We start from the raw sequence: 17,400 nt of genomic DNA on the forward strand, positions 1-17,400 counted from the left end.
CATATATCACAGGCTGCAACATGCTTTGCTGGTTGGGGTAATGAACGGGGGGGAACGGGAACGGGCGGTTTGCATGCGATGCTGCGCTCCTGAGCTTGATGCTTAACCTTAGTTGCTTCAGTAAACATGGTGACTTCTAAATGGATGTATAAAATATGAAAGTGCAAAGTGTCCTCAGATGTAAACTTCTGCCTTGAGACTTAAAAACAAAACAAAACAGGAAGAGACAAAGGACACCACACTCACTGGTAACACAATAAAACTGTATTACATTTGTGCTTAAAATTATTACAATTACAGTATTTACAAGCGTTGTCCTAAAAATAAACATCTCATGCTGGATGACACATAAAAAGAAATCATTGTACAATAGCAAGCAAAAATGAATATTTCTTTTATGTACACCCATAATTTACAAATTAGAGAAGGATCTTTTCTTTTTCAGCTAAGAAATGTTACTGAGCCGTTGCACACACTCAGCTGCTGATCGTTTAATATAGAAATATCAATGGTTTGTTGGTTTTGAAAAGGATGGAGCCGCTCTGCAGCAGGGCGTCACCGCGTCGTCGTGTGAGCGACCTGTCGGAGAGGAACGGTTAACTGAACCTAAAAAGCGTTAAAATTACACAGCCATCATGATCCAGTGATTGAGAAAAATCAACAATTGGATTCAAGTAACCAGCATGTCAAACAATGCCAAACTTTGGACAACTGGTGATTACACTGAATGCTTATCAAATAAATAGTGTACAAAAAGTAACCAACCCCCCAACCATCCCAGACCGATCTCTACACCCCCCTACCATCGCTACAACAACCATACGAGAACCTCCCCGTGTTTTTAACTTTGACCAGTGTGAAAGCAAATGTTTTTTTTTCTTTTTTAATAAATAGAAAGACTGTTTCCAGCAAAAAAATACACAGCCTTCCTTCACAAGAACAAGAGTCTGGAGTCCACGAGTCCAAACCCAAGGTTGCCCAAATACTGCTGAAAGTAGCTCTGACGGAATGCATTTAAAGAATGGATCTGACTCTCTTCACCCCATTAAAGACGTCTCACACGGCCGCAGTCTGGTCCATAACATTTAAAGCTGCTTTAATTGATTTTTTTTTTTTTTTTTGGCCACTTGGGGGCTGCAGAACAAGCTGAAAACACAACATCCTGAACTATCAACACATTGGCGAACAAATGGTTTCTTTGTTGCACAGCCGATCATTCTTGTACTTGACGGTTATGGAATAAAAACAAACGTACAGAATGTAGCACGACTCGAGTCATCATGGGGTTAACAGCACAATGGCGCGATGGTGTTTGGGGTGATGTAGCAGTTACAGATCTCATCCATCCATTAAAGAAAAAAAAAAGCAGTGATTATATCACACTGTCTGATTGTTTGCCCGTTAGCCAATGTGAGGTGACAGCATGTCCACAACCCATGTGATCAGCTTTGGGATCCTACAGTACGGGACTGTAAGGACTGTACGGACCAGACCGAGCCTTGTGAGACTGCAGGGCGGACAAGTCCTAATCCTGAAGAGGGATCCACATGCTCACACACACACACACACACACAAACACACACACACACACACACACTGCAACAAATCAATCATCCAAAAAGGCGTTATTTTTGCCGCTCTTCAGTTTACATTCACCGTGTTTTTAATCTGATATCATACAGTAAAAAGGTCTTCATCGCAAAATTACATTGATTGACAATACCTCAGTGTATTTTTCGATTCAAGTAGAAGTTGTTGGACTGTGCAGTCAGGCGGGACAGTGTCTGTACTTGTCAGATAAAATGAGACAAGTCGGGTTTTGGGTGTTCTTTTTTTTTTTTTTTTTTGCTGTTTTTTTTTTTTAACGTTCTTTTTTCCCCCCAACAATTAGGAACACCTGTTGGTTAGAAATTGCTCTGAAGCCGGTTTGTTTGTTTGTTGGCCAGAAGGGAAGAGGCAGCATCCGTCAGTCACAAACAAAGAAATGGACAAACTGTTTTTTTTCATAGTCGTAGTTTGTTGTTGTTGTTGTTGTTGTTGTTGTTGTTGTATGCTTCCATGGCCTTCCCCTGCGTCTCTATGGCTATTTTGTACAGCAGAATGTGTCCCCTCCCCTCCCAGGGAGACTTGCTTTAGTTATGTACATGTGGGGGACAGGAGATGGACAAGGAGGCAATAGTGCTTTTTGTTGTGTGATTGCAAGCTCTCCTTTCGGTATCTCTCCTTTCTCCCACTCCTCCTCCTCCTCTTCCTCCACGCTGGTCTGTAAGGGGTGGGGTGGGGGGGTCAGCGGACCTGGGGAGCGTAGCCCTCCTTCATCAGCCCCTCCTCGTAGTCCGTCTGGCACAGGATCATGTTGTTCTTCAGGAAAAACTTGTCTCCCACACAAAACCTGCACCACACAAAGAGAAAGAGAGAAAAAAAGAGGTGAGGGGGGGGGGTTTACATAAGCATCAAAGGTAGAATCTCATCATTAGTACTGAGCTGTAGGCTAGCAGGCCCAGCCGGCTGCAGCGCTAGCTCCCCGGCTATAGTGCAGTATCTCTGCCGTAGCTAGCATCCCCCCCCATCACCCCCCCTTCAGCTGCAGCGCTACAGACAAGGAGTTCTCCTCTAGGAAACAGTCAACTCAATTACAAGGGGGGAGATGCAGGGCTTGGGGGTTGGCTGTTAGTTTGAGCGGAGGGTGGGGTGGGGAGGTATAGGGGGGGGGGCTCCGGTGTGTACAAGTGGAATTATCTCTGTTTCGGGGGCCAGGGTTCCTTTCCACCTGCAGCTACAACAGAAACCCCCCAACCGACCACGGCAATCCTGTCCTGCTCCAGCCGGGGGGGCCCACAGTTACGCTTGACCTTTTAGCACAGCACCAAGTGGAGATTATGTTGAACACGTAAGAGTGGTAACTCTCCGCTGTATTGTCCTGAGGGCTGCTTATCTCTCTCAATGTGCAGGTTGGACAAGGTCGGAAACGCAGCAGTGCCAGTGTTTACCGGGGAGGGGGGTGGGGGGGTGGAGCTGAGCTGCTGCTGCTGCTGCTGCTGCTGCTGCTGGTGGTGGTGGTGGGGGGAAACTCTCAGGGACAGTGAGTCTCGCCTCCGTTTGACTTCCCTGGATGTCAAGACTGCTGAGTTCAGTGCTGGGAGCTGCACACAATGGATGCAGCTCTGCTACCTGACAAGCCCGGGCTGTTTGTAGCATTTATTCAGGGCTGCAGGGCAGATTGAGAGCATGATTTGTTACATCCACCTGGGACCAATTAGCAGGATTCAAATGCACCGTAGGTATTGGCACAAAATACTAAAAAGTGTGAGAATGGTGTGTTTTTCTTGAAATGAAGCCAAATATTCTGAGGAGGAGATGACATTTTTTTTTTTTTTGGGAAAGAAATATGATGTAAAGCTTTCACGTTCCGCGTAGGAATGGATGGAATCTGAAGGATGAAATGGGGATAAAGTGTATAAAGGTAGAGGTAGGGTGGGTAACTCCTGCTGGTTTTAAGGACACCAACCTGCCAACGTTCTCAGTACGAGTGGAATTAAATGAAGTGGCCTTTTCCCGCTCATTCTTAGAAGCTTTGTCCAAAGAAACTTGCCATCATCCCATTAGGAAGAACTTTTCTTTTTAAACCCGTGCCCATTAATGCCTGCATGGGCCAGTGACAGGCAGACGCTGCAGCTTTTTGTTGTTGTTTTAAAGCTGAACTTCAGCAATGGCTAACACAAACTTGAAAAATCCCAATATCTGCTCACAGAAATCAGAGATTCAAATCCTATGTTTGATGAAAAACAAGTAAAACCATAGGATTTTTTTTTCATTATATGATTTTTTAACTTCTCCTATGATCCTATGACATTCCTTGTCCTAAAAGCTCCCTATTCAAAACAGCACAACAAGAATGGATTTGAATGATGGCTTTGAAAGTATTAACTTGGACTGATTATAAAATTGTATATACGAGATTATTATCAATCCAATACAAGATTATCAATTCAAATTCAAGCTTTATTTATAAAGTGCATTCATGCACAAGGGAGACTCAGTGTGCTTCACAACTGGTTACAATAAAAAATCAACCAGAAATCAATATCTATGTTTTTCTCAGTAGATTCTTCCTTCATTAGCAGACATATAGACAACTGGTGTCCATTCATCTGAGCTGTGTGACACAGTGAGCAAAGGCAAAGCCCTGTTTTACCAAACGGTGTCATTCACTCTAATAAAAACATCCTGTTTAAATGACATGTTCTCTCCCACAATCTATTAATGTCTGTCTTTACTGACACCGTGCCCACTCCCGTTTTAGCTTTATCTCCTTTTATTTATATATTTTTAAACCTTCTCTCCACTAGTAGCACTTTCTCTCTCTCTCTCTCTCTCTCTCTCTCTCTCTCTCTCTCTCTCTCTCTCTCTCTCTCTCTCTCTCTCTCTCTCTCTCTCTCTCTCTTTGTCACTCTCTCCCTCCCCCCTTCTCCTCCCTTTCTTCCCACAGCTCTTATCCCTGCCCTGCACTTATTTCACACAGCCAAATTGTTTCTGCTCGGTGAAATGTCAACAGCATATGTGACATATGTGCACCAATTATGATGAGGATATTACACTGGGCCCATCACAGGCATGTCTAATAAAAGACCTTGTGACGCCCTAGTACTTCCACTTCCCCTGCAAACAATTGCAGTAACATCTTCTATCCAGCTCTATTAGGGCCTGTTGATATATTGGTTTGCTGCTGCTACACTTTCAATCAACATCTGAATATCAGCTAGTTTGTGTTGCTCACTGCTGATAGAACAAATAAGGATACAATGTCACTATATTAAATAGAGCGGTATAAGCCTATAAAAACTGCAGTGGAGCCTGTTTCATACATTTTGAGGAGCTTTTCATCCACTTCAAACTTTCATCAGTTCCCCTGAATGAATAGAGATATTGAGTTAAGGCCCGCTGTGCTTGCTTAGCATTTACACAGGATATCAAATCACCAGGAAAACCTTCATTTCAGTATTTGCTTTACTGAGTGTATTTTAAGGTTTTATTATCACTCATATCTCATTTTTAAATATGAGTACGAAGGAATATCATGCAATCTTACAATATATAATGCATATTGATGTGGAAAATATACAATATAAATATGCAGTTAATTTTATTGTTGGTTAAAGCCGAACAAATAAATGGAAAATGCAACTGTAAGTGTGCTGAACCTGCATTATAGCTTTGTTCTGATTATAGTCCTATTATAAGACTACTTGTAATCAGACTAATTAGATTATTTTGGTTGTGCCTGGGGGGATATCATTTGTAAAATAAAATTAAAGATGATAAATTATGGTTAGTTATTTCTTCTCTGCTGCAAAATCTTGAGATTTCAGACACCTCTTGTGTTTAATTCCACCCACAAAGCTGTGATTGGTCAATTCCTTCTCCAGACTTGCTGAGATGGTCGTTAATGAGCCACAATACCTGATCTATGTTAAAAAAAAAAAAAAAAAAAGTCACAAGGATCTTAGCTGTGGGCAGTGACTCTGAGGTTTGGATCCAGGCTGGCTGACTCACACGCTCCTTGGCTGCTTTGGGGAGAGACTCTCCTGAAAGTGTGTCTCAGTTAATGATGGCAGTCTTTTCACCTACTCTTCTTCCACTGAGGCAGATACAGTACAAACACATACATATCCCTTCATAAGACATACAGTATCCTCTGAACTAGATCATTCGAAGCACACAGATGCCACAACATGCCCGCTGCCGGATCGAACACCGGTGTGAAATTAGGTAGTAATCTGGAGACAACATAACACAGCGTATGTTTTATATTCTTTTCACATTTTCACAATCAATAGGCTACATTTTTTTTGTTCTTTTCACCCAGGCACAGATAGATATTCCTTTATTATGTCACCCATCTGTACCTATACACACGTTACTGCTCAGCGCTCATCACAGGAGCCAGCTCTGGCCCAGCCTTCATTATCGGTCTCCCTTAACATCACATCTGTTATCACATGTATAATAATACAGTGTGCGGTCGTATCACGGTTTCTGCTTTTACAGTCAGTCGGCTTCTGCTGGTGCTGTCTCCCCCCGAACACCCCCCAACCCCCTGTACCTGTGCTGCCTTCACTTTCTTCCCTCCATCTTCCTTTACTTAGAGGTGACTGTGACTAATGAGTCTTTAGAGACCTATTGTTGTAGGAGGAAGAGAAAGAATGGCTTCCACAGGCACACACTTAAAAGATGTATTGCGATGCCAGCGAGTTGCCTCGGGGGCTCGTGTTAACTAGAGTATTCACTTTCCACTCAAATGAAGAAACAGGGAGATTGTCAAAGAGAGAAAATAGTCTCAACTGCACCAAATCTAATTACTGATAGGATGCATACAGGTTCACAAACACTTGGCCCTACGACACTGATGCTTAATTGTAACAGTATGTTGTAAATCTTCCCTGGCAGATTGCTGCCGGGCAACCGACACAACAGCGGCACAAGGACACGCTGGAGATGGGTTTTCTTGAGGGAGGTGAATGTAAGAAAATATCATTTCACATTTGTAAAAAAGAGTCGATAGAGAGTTTATTTTTATTTATTTTGCTTCCACTTAGCGCTAAACATCCACCGCAGAATGCAATGTTTTATTATCGCTGTCATTTCTTCATCTAAGATGCTCAGATGTTGTGTTTCTGAGGCTGTCATGTTAGACCTTCCTCCTTAATATGACCCTGCTGTGTTGGTGTATAGGCAATAAAGGAGTCTCCAGTCAGTTGTGGCAAAAGATCGTGCTCAGAGCTTGTGCTTACAAGCAGAAAACAAACTAAAGTTACATAAAAGATACAATTCTGGCCTGAGAATTCACCGAAAAAAGGCTATCCTATTTTAAAAGTCCCATGTTCTACTTAACTGTTTTGTTTTATAAGTGTTAATCCATATAATGATATCTATGTTTTTCTAAGTAATGAAAGCTAAATGTAGTTTTACATCTCTCTCTTCTATCTGACAGTTCCGAGGCTCAGTTTCTGAACACTGGCTTTGATACTTTTACAGTATTAATATAGAACCTAGACCTGCTTTATAAACAGAAAAGACAATAATATCTACCATTATGCAATATATGACCTTTAAATATAAACTAATAATGTGCACAGTGTTCCATCATGATGAGTTCAGTCTTAACATGCAGGCACTGAAAGAAGAATCTGAAAATGTATGAACTTGACTATGGGTTGAAGCACTTCTCTATTATCTCCATGCACAGAGACAAATTGGCATTTATTTGTATGAATTTTGTCATTTTTACTTTGTGATTTGTCCCCATAGTGCCCGGATTATATCGTTGAATTGTGTTCTCCAGTATAGGCTGGCTGCACACAGGCTCCGAGTCCTCAACACCAATCATACACAAAGTGACAACTGTGTCCCTTATTGCCTATTAGGCCCCTGTCTAACAAGCCTTACTCGTGACATACAAGGCACCAGTGGTTGAGCTTAGCTGTGCTGAACCCAATTGGTGTCAGTTTCTCCTTTCAAAGCTCCAGCATGGAGCCTCCTCCCTATATCAGCGCTGACCTTCCCCTGCACTGTCACCCATCCTGCTCCCCTCTCCTCTAACCTTCCTCCAGCCTCCCTAGACTGTGGCCTCCAGCTCATCAGGGGGAAATTGGGCCAGCACTGGCTAGATGATGAGGCTGGACGACAGCCCCATCGATTAGCTGTCCCCCAGGGCTGATCTGTGGCTAACTGCTTGCTGGATGGAGTCTCATATCACTTTCCTTATTCCCCCACCACCACACACACACACACATACACATACACACATACACACACCCTCACCAAAACCTCCTCATCCTCCTCCTCAGAACCGGCTCATCCCCGCCCCCTTTCCAGCTCTAAGACCACTGCCGGTGCTTCCCTTCCCCGGCTCAGGTAGGGGAAAATAACAGGTCTGACTGGTGGGAAGGTCACGCCGGTAGATTTATGTCCAGTTTAACAGAGTAAGGCCACAGTGGGTGCAGACATGAGCAATCAGAGCCAATGTAGGATCCTATATTTTCACTGATAGACCAGGGACAGGAGCTATTCACTCCCCTCAGCTTGATACCATTTCAAAGTCATGCACAGAAGTGAAGAAAGAGAGAAGGGCGGCTGGCAGATACACAAGTAAGATAACTGTTTAGGCTGTTCCATTCATCTCATTCTGAAGCCTCGTGTCGTGACAAGAGAGAAACCGGTGACAATTTGATGGTGATGATGACAGAGAACAAGGAAGCCACCGCGGGTCAGGATGTCGGCTACTCTGCTCACCTCTGCCCTGCACTAATTAGTCTGTCATTTTAAGCAAAAGCTGAACATATTGTAGGAAGGACCATTAAGAGTCCTGCAGTGACGGGAATCTGAATTGAGGTACAGTAGGACGGTTGTGCCAACGAAAGCTATCCAAAACCGGACAAATGTGTACATGTGTGTGTGTGTGTGTAGCGGTGGAGGGGAGGGAGCGGCTGTGTGTGCGTGTGTGTGTTCATACTTTGATTGTAGCAATTCAACCTTCAAACGTCAACACGGGTTTTGCGGCTGACCTGCAGGAGCGGCGGATAATTACACGGCGCGACCCCCGGTGACCTTGTGATTGCCTGCTCTGTTTATCAGATTTCACATTTTATGACAATGTTCCGCGGAGAAATCTCTGGGCCATTTGTGAGATGGATTAGATTGCTTTATCGAAGGGCCCGTTGGGGAGGAGGAGGAGGGGGGGTCGGGGTTTTCATGTTTGTTTGAGGCTGGGAAACAAGAAAGGCGATGGAGGGAGGGAGGGAGGAGGTGTAGATGAACAAGGCGGCAGATCGGTATGCCAGACAAAGAACAGCAGCCCCATTTCCAGCACGGCTGCAACAAGATGTTGAGAAACTATTCAGGGAATCTTAAGTGAGATCTGATAGATCACAGGCTGAGGCTGAGAAAATTTTGGAAAAGGTCATTCTATTAGTCGGGACACAAATGTTGAGAAACCCACTTAGTGATGTGAACGCTGCTTCTGTCATAGATGTTGGCTTCATTTCTTCTGTTGTCTTGTTTACAGGCACAGATCGTGCGCACATGAGAGTTTATTTCAAATTTATTTCAGATTAGGGTTGCAAAATTCCGGGAATTTTCAAAGTTGGAAACTTTCCATGGGATTTAACGGGAATATATGGGAATTAACGGGAATATATGGGAATAAACGGGAATAAATTGGAATAAATCCGGCTATCTAATCTTGGCTAAAACAACCAGATTTAATGCAAGTGCACTTGAATATCTATGCTATTCCTCAATCATCACAATCATTCATGCAGTGGGGGGATGTAATATTTTACTCAACATTCATGTTTTTGTTGTTCAGTGAAATAATTGATTGTTCATACAAGAATTAAAACTTGATAAAGTTCTACTCACAAATAAATCTGTTGAAATGTCATGTTTTTTAATTGTATTATTTTGCAATATTTACATTTATGTTTGGATATGATACAGTTTGTTTAAATTACCCCCAATTTCCAGTTAATTCCCATAAATTCCCATAAATTCCCATAATTCCCATGGAAGGTGTCCAATTTGGAATATTTCCAAAATTCCCCAACTTAATATCCCATGGAAAGTTTCTGGAAATTTTTTCCACCCCTTTGCAACCCTATTTCATATTGATATATGCAGGTATCTTTCCAAACAAAATGGTAAAACAGAAGCCAGAGGCGGGGGGGTGGGTGGGGGGTGGAGGGGGAGCAGCTTCAATTAAAGCCGGTGCCATGCGATAAATCTTGGCCGGGTCGCGGCGGAAAATTGTGATGGGCATCTGAACGGCGCTCGGCCGAGCCGCGGCGGGCCGCGCGAAACACACTGACGTCGATTTTATTCAACAGTCCAGCAGGCGCCCTAATGTAAAAAGAAAGATTTGCTCGCGCTTAAATGGGTTTTAATGTGGGAGAGCAGAGTTGGCCTGCCTGGGCCTGGCTGATGAAGATTAGCTGACTTCTTCCATTAGGAGAGGCTGTCTGGTGCAGCCGGCTGAAGTGGCAAGACAATAACCGAGTGCTAATTGTGCGTAACCGGGGTCCTTTGCCTTTAGCATGCACAATGTGTCTGGTTTATGTGTGTGTGTGTGTGCGTGCGCTTGTGTCTATGTGTCTGCAACAAAGTGGGAGTTTTGGGGGGAAAAAGGATGAGAGAGAAACACAGGAACCGAGCCAATGTGTAACCTTCCCGATGCTCCCCTAAGATTCTCTGCTCAGCACCGTTTCTTCTAACCTTGAAAGGAAAAAAAAACTTTACTAACATTCTGATTTGTTTGTTAGCTCCCAAGAAGTCTTCGCAGCGTGGCCGTAATAGCGGCACGACTACTGCCGGGGGACATGGGGGATCTGGGTTGGAGGCTATGAGGGGACGCTGTGTGTTTAGATGTGCTTGGACGAAGTGTCAGATGTTTGACTTTTTCCAAGGATCCACCACTCCAACACTCTCACCGCGTCTCCCCTGAGGCTTACGGCCTGAGCCCCGGACCCTCACCGGCCAAATTGACATCTCCTTCCAAGTGATTGAGTGTGAGAGGCTGCAGGGACAATGATATGTGATGAATCCTGTTACTCTGACAACAGCAGAAGATGCTGCATACAGTTGTTGGTTTGGGACTATTGAATTTGCATTCAACAGATAAAACCCTATTTGTTGTGTATGTGTAATGTATGCATCTCCCAACATCACATCATCATACAACAAATAATGGAACAGGATGTTTATGCTACAGAAAGCCAGAGCAAATTATACTTAACTCTACTTAATGTTGACATTAGACTTTGTTCCTTTATGCTCGCCTCTCTTTGTAATTTTTCTGTTTATGCCAGTCGTTTACATCCCCTGGTAACCTTGGCAACCCAGTGTTTGACATCACAATGCTATATAATCTATGAGAGCTCCAGTGTTGACATTAGAGTTTGTTCCTTCCATGCTTTCGTCTTCTATTTTTGTCATTTTTCTGTTAACGAAACGCCAGTTGTTTACCCTGCCCCCATGGTAACCATGGCAACCCAGTGTTTAACATCACAATGCTGTAATCTATGGGTAAATCACAAACATACAGTATCAAAGCATCAGCTAGGGAGTCACCATACACTGGTTTTACAGTGGGACAGCACGGTGGTGGGTCGGTTAGGGACTGTGTCTTTAAAATTCGGCTCTCACACTGTTTTTTTTTTTTAAAGTAAAATAAGTGGAATTGGGAAATAAATACTAAATAAATCAAAGACAAAACGTGTAATATTCTTTTCATGCATTAAAATGGGATGAACAAAACATTCCCTTACAGAAAAACCACATGAACTTCACATGTGATTCACATGTGACAAATTTTGCACATGTGAATCATGTTATTTGCACATGGGAAACATGTGGTTTTGGTCAAATTTTATGTGAATCACATGTGAATTCCCATGTGCACCCATTTTCCACATGTGGTAACAAGTTTTACACATGTGCTCTACATGGTAACACATGGTAGCTAACACATGGTAACACATGTGGTCACGCTACCACATGTGTTACCATGTAGAGCACATGTTTTTCTGTAAGGGTTAAAAGCACTTAAACTATTTCAATTCAACCCACCACCTCTATTCATGCAACAATAGTGAGTATTATAAGCCATGTGTTGCACGGCGGCTGGGTTGGATTCTAACTGCTCTCTCTCTCTGCTGCTGTGTGTAGAAGCAGTGTCCTGAAGTCTCTGACCACATCCTGATGCAGGTGGAGGCCCAGTAATGAAGACTGATGGGAAGCATATGTACGGACATGTAACTGCGCCTGTAGCTCTAGACCGACACGGTGCAGTACTAGTGGAGCATCGTAATCACTGTTCCGGGACCAGCAGGCGTCCTTAAGGCCGGGGATGTGTCTATTTGGTCACTGGTCGGAGCGATAAATCTTAGCTGAGGGATTTTTTTCCTTGACTATGAGCATCACTCGGGATTCACCGTGCTGCGGCGTTGGTTCCCTGACCGGCCATCCGCCCCGGCGCAGGTATGTGAGAGGAAGCGGGGGTGTGGTCTAATCACTCACCTCTGATTGCAGAGCTGGCATGCGAAGCAGTCCAGGTGGTAGACGTTCTCCTTGGCCCTCATGACCATCTCGAAGGCTGGGATTAGTTTGCTGCAGGCCGCGCAGTTTCCCGTTACACCAAACAACCTGAAGCACACACACAAAGAAGATACATGATGTGAAGTCATTTCTTGCAAAAACCTTAGTACACAAGTGTGTGTTTGATTGGTTCTTCATTTATATGTTCAATGTTGTTCATTAAATCCTGTAAGAGAAGTAAAATGTGGCAACCAGTGGAATTAAGTAGGCTAAACACACCCTACAATAGCACTGGAACTTCCTGTCAGAAAATTTCAGAATAAAAGCTTATGACAGCTTTAAATACAGCATCCGTGTAGAAAAACAAAAAAACATTGCACTTTTATTTTGTAGGCAAAGTCAACAATGTGGGACTATCAGTCTGATTTGAAAAAATAAAAACTAAATAAATAAGAAGATTAAAAGATATTATTGGTGGTGGCCAGATTTGGCCTGCAAGGTGTTAGTTGTATGTATTGCTCAACATCCATAAAGTAACAGTTACATCACTTCAAATGTGAGTTCATATATACAGTGGGTGTAAATGAGACCTTCCTTGTCTGCGCTGGTGAAGTTTTTCATCCGATTCTTGTCTAAGAAGACAGTCAAGCATAACGCAAGTTTTTCCATAAATTGTGTGAAACAAAGGACTGTACCTTTTATCCTAAACACATAGGAATTTGACAGTGACACATTTGCCACATCAAATGGCCATAGAAAACTCGGTGGTCTTAGATGTACACTGACTACCGCTGACTGCTAATTGCATAATACAACCTTTAATATGAATAAGTGCACAGCTGTCAGATATATTCTGAAGGCTTCAAAATGAGATTTAATGAGATTTTTCAGTCTATTAGTTTTTAAGAAAAGCAATAAAAATGACAAGGACTCACAAACTCAGTGCTGTCTTTTATACTGATGAATATTTTGGGCACAATTTTCAGCATTTTGGCCCACAGCATCAAACACATTATTATTATTATTATTATTATTATACAAGCCAGACTTTGTGACATATGTACAGCACAATTCCAACCCCACCCACCATTATGTCCCACCTTTGCTTCCCATAACCCCTGGATATACATCAAGACAGAACAACAGGAGCATCACAACTGCTTCTTGCCTGGCCACTTTGAGCACGAGAGTGACAGCTGTCAAAGCGATCATGATAAACACACTAACATGCGTTTCCTGGACGGAGACAGTCTCTTAATCAGTTACAAAAATAGGCCGGGCCGAGCCGGGCTACAGTAGCATGGTAAAAAATAGCAGGGCCACAGCTTGTGCCATAGAAATAGATTCGACATGGCTAGCACCACTGCCCTGGGAGGACCCTATTATTTCTTCGCCTGCTCCGGGGACATTAATGTGAGTATTCATTAGGGATTCAGGGCTGTTACTACACAGCGACCTAGACCAGGCTAGCAAAGGAAAAAAAAAATCTGATAACGAAATCATATAACAAAATAACCTATTAGGCGGACTTCTTGAGGCACTTTTAGCCGTCGTTGTTAAAATGATAAAACGGCATGCCACTCTCAGAGTCTGTAAGAGATCGCAATCTGATAAATGATCTCAGGGCTTGGGATATGCAGGGTTGTTTATTAACCTTCAGAAAGTATGTTTCCCAGAGGCAAAGGAAGCAGATAGATTGTGCCCTCATAAATACCTACAGAATTAAGGACCACTGTCAACACACCACGAGACAATGAAGGATATCTCTTGTAACATGGTAGGTGGGTGAAAACACAGAGGGCCCATTGGATGGATTAGCGCCGACTTAATTAAAAGAATTATGCCTTTTCCTTTGAGCAATTTAAATTTAGATACATTTGTGGTGCTGCTTGTCCTTTCTCTTTTTCTGCACAAATGTGCATTGCCTGAAGCGCTTCACATGAATTAGATGAAATGATGATTTCTCTCCTTACAGAGCCGAGTAATTGATCTAAAAAAAAAAAAAATCTTTTAAAAAAAAAAAGAACAAGAAATGATAGATTTAGTGTGAGATAATGAGCTTGAGTGTTTGAGCATAACAGCGGCACTTTATGTGGTAGCTTGCGACAAAGAGTCATAATGCAGCCACCTCTCACTGAGCAGGGGGTGAGTGTCCTTGTCTTCCAGTAACCTGAATCATTTTCAGATAGCATACACTCAAGGCTCTGGATTATAAATGATGGAGGGCATTTGTGTAAAAAAGCAACGTTTTAAGCTTTCTGCCTGTCAGCTTGAATCAAAATGGTGTTCTGTTTCACTGTTCATCGTGTCTGTCCATGCTCTTCTCTCATCTCTTGCAAATTTAAGCCGGCCTGTGCTGCTGAGAAGGGACTGTCACACTACTTTGCTCTGAAGCATTCTGGGTGAAAGTCCTCGTATATCTGCGAACATCCAGCACTTGTGCGCGTGTGTCTCCTGTTCGGTGAGCACTTGAATCAATAAGTGAGGCCAGCTCATATGATAAAGAAGCATCTTACATATGTGTGTGTGTGCGTGTTTGCAACTGGTTTCCTTTTCTATGCGTTACATTTACTGAGCTGTGCTCTGCTTGTGCAACTGGTGTGATAAATGTGAGTATGGCTTCCCATGCTCGTGAAATAGAAACACAAAATGCAAAAAGAAAAATAATATTATAATATGGATTGAATTTAAAGGTCACAACCCTTTGGTTTAGGTGTGTGGCCCAGCTGTCACTCAATGTAGCCTGGCCCTCAATTATGCAAAACCCTAAAGGGATAGTTCAACATTTTGGCAAATTTGCCCATTGCCATAATCCCTATAGTGTTAGGAGTAGGTTCGTTACCTTTAATTGTCGGTGCAAGCTATTTTTAGAACGGCGGAGCAGAGCCGTGAGCTGTTCAGAGCTACGCTACAGAGGCTAATGGGATTTCTTGGTTTCCCTCATCAGACTCATCAAATACACAATCCAACACCTCCAAAACGCTCTGGTGGACAAGTTGTTACCTGCACATTCACCACGCTATGAGATAATAACGGAACGTTACAGACAGAGTTGTTTTTTCCTGTCGGGGGCAGTTTTTTGGCAAGCAGTCTCTGCATTTGCCTCGAAAACAACTCTGTCTCATAACATTCCATTATTATCTCATAGCGTTGAGAATATAACGAACCTACTCCTAAAACTATAGGGATTATGGCATTGGGCCAATTTGCCAAAATGTAGAACTATTCCTTTAAGTTTTAATAAAATCAATAGTGAATTATCAATTCTATATAATTTCCCACCCACATCCTTTCGCACCAGGCTGTAAACATGTTTATTTCTGTTTAGTAAACTTGGACATTTTAAAAATGGGCGTCTATGGGGATTCATTCACTTTTGTAAACAGACTCTAGTGGTCATTAGAGGAACTGCATTCTTCTGTGTTGACTTCATTATTTCTTATTTTGCTGGCTGGTTAGAGGCTGTTTTCTATCTCTACGATGACAGCTGCTCTACGGGGCTGATTTCAGAAGCAGTGTCGTATCCCCCAGTTCTGCCACACAACACCTGGAATCTGCCTCTTGTATAATCTCCTGAGCAGAGCCCACACTCAGCTCCAGGAACTCTGTATAGATCTGTATACTCTGTAGCACTGTATAGAAGGAGAAGCGTGGGGATATAAGTAGCACCTGTGACAACACATACACTTTACATTACATTACCTTCCTAAAAACTAGAAACCTCTTTGTTGTTCCGTTGTGATGCTTTCTCACGCTCCGCTGTCTACGCCTACTGTACTTTCATGAGAAAGGTGGGCCGCGCGGACAACTCAGCATATAAATGACGACGTTACAATAACAAGACATCACTCTGCCGTGACATGTTTTATCATCGCGGCGACAATTTGAAGTCATTCATATGAAAAACGCCACTGTTAGCACAGCTGCGATAACAGGTTTATCCCCCTGTCAGTGTGTGTTTGCCTGTAACACTGATGCTGTGTGCAGACTCACATTAGAGTCTCATTGGAAGTTATGGATGTATGGCACGGTGACTGAAGTACATTTCTCACTCAGGTAGCTGCTGTAGGAACATGACAGTTTTACACTTTTTACTATTGTTTGACGACTGTATGGGGTTTTTTTTGGCATTTGTTGCCTGGTTTTAGACTGTAAATCACATCCCTGTATTTCAATATTTCACTTTACTACTTTAATGTCTTTAACACTGTAGTTGACACTGTAAAAACCCACCTGGTGACAAGAACTGAAAATAAGGAGCAGCTGTAAATTCTCTGTGCAACGCATCAGTCCCAGTCATACAAAGTAAAATACAAAAAACAAACAGCTAAAATAAAAAATAATCCAAAACTAAATCACAAATTGTGCCAATGTTCCTCTTAGCTATGAGACTTTTAATAAACATATTCAACCTAATGATAATTTTAGTGGCAGCAGTTTGTGTTGCTGTATTGGACAATACAGACTGGTATTTTTTCCACCCCATTAATATCAGTGATGGTTAGCTAAATAACAGAAACACCATATTGTATAACACCATACAGCTCAACTCTTTCACTGTCATGCAACTGAACCAACAAAAGTTTCAATGTAAGCTGAACATTATAAATATATACGTATATAGGCTATACCACAAATACATACATTTGTAAGGGAATGATGTGCGCTCATGTGAAGCCCATCCAATAAAAAAAAGAACTTCCAAACTTCTCTCTGCTTCTCATCCACTTGTTTGCTGCATAATTCATCCTGCACCTCCCTGCGCTGCTTTAACCACTGCTTTGAATGATTAAACCTCCTAACCTGTGCTGACTTATGGGAATACTTACATCGCCTCCTCAAATCAAACAATTTTTCTAGTGTCTCTGACAAGCTGCGCTGAAAAAGTGCTGATAACGGTCTTCGGAGGTTTACCCAAACGACGGCATCTGCGGCAAGCCGGAGCACATCCAGCCAGCTCTGGCTTTTTCGCTGGGCTCTTGTGTGGCAAACACTCTTTAAAAAAAAAAACGACTGCACACACAGGAAGCCCCCTCGCTCGCCCCTGTGGGGAGGGAAGATAGATGGAGCGTACCTGCCACTCGTCTTTCATCGTTCCGCCAGTTTGATGCTACAGACGCTAATGGCTCTCGAGGGAGGAGGAAAATTAAGCACGGTTTGGTTATAATGAATTCAAAGGCACCGGCAAAAAACCCAATTCAAGGATGATGGTTTTAGAGGCCTTGTGTGGATGTGGAGAAGACCCAGGCCTGGGACTCCATGCTTTTAGCCCTGGATTATAATTTGTGATAAATATATACATTTCCAACA

At 42.7% G+C, this 17,400-nt stretch overlaps 1 protein-coding gene across 2 annotated transcripts in view; it reads right to left on the reverse strand.

Moving 5' to 3' along the window:
* Nucleotides 1-251: 251 nt before the first annotated feature.
* lmo3 (LIM domain only 3) overlaps nucleotides 252-17,400 on the reverse strand; it is a 52,300-nt gene continuing 35,151 nt past the window's right edge. For both annotated transcript variants that reach the window (XM_085769542.1, XM_085769541.1), the window contains exons 3-4: nucleotides 12,073-12,198; nucleotides 252-2,392 (exon numbers count right to left, since the gene is read on the reverse strand). In XM_085769542.1, the coding sequence (XP_085625668.1) occupies nucleotides 2,287-2,392; nucleotides 12,073-12,198 (232 nt within the window). In that variant the 3' untranslated portion in view covers nucleotides 252-2,286. The remainder of the gene's footprint in view (nucleotides 2,393-12,072; nucleotides 12,199-17,400) is intronic.

This window comes from Trachurus japonicus, chromosome 23, assembly GCF_045865225.1.
Source record: "Trachurus japonicus isolate A0001 chromosome 23, Traja_1.0".
NCBI classification, from domain to species: Eukaryota; Metazoa; Chordata; class Actinopteri; order Carangiformes; family Carangidae; genus Trachurus; species Trachurus japonicus.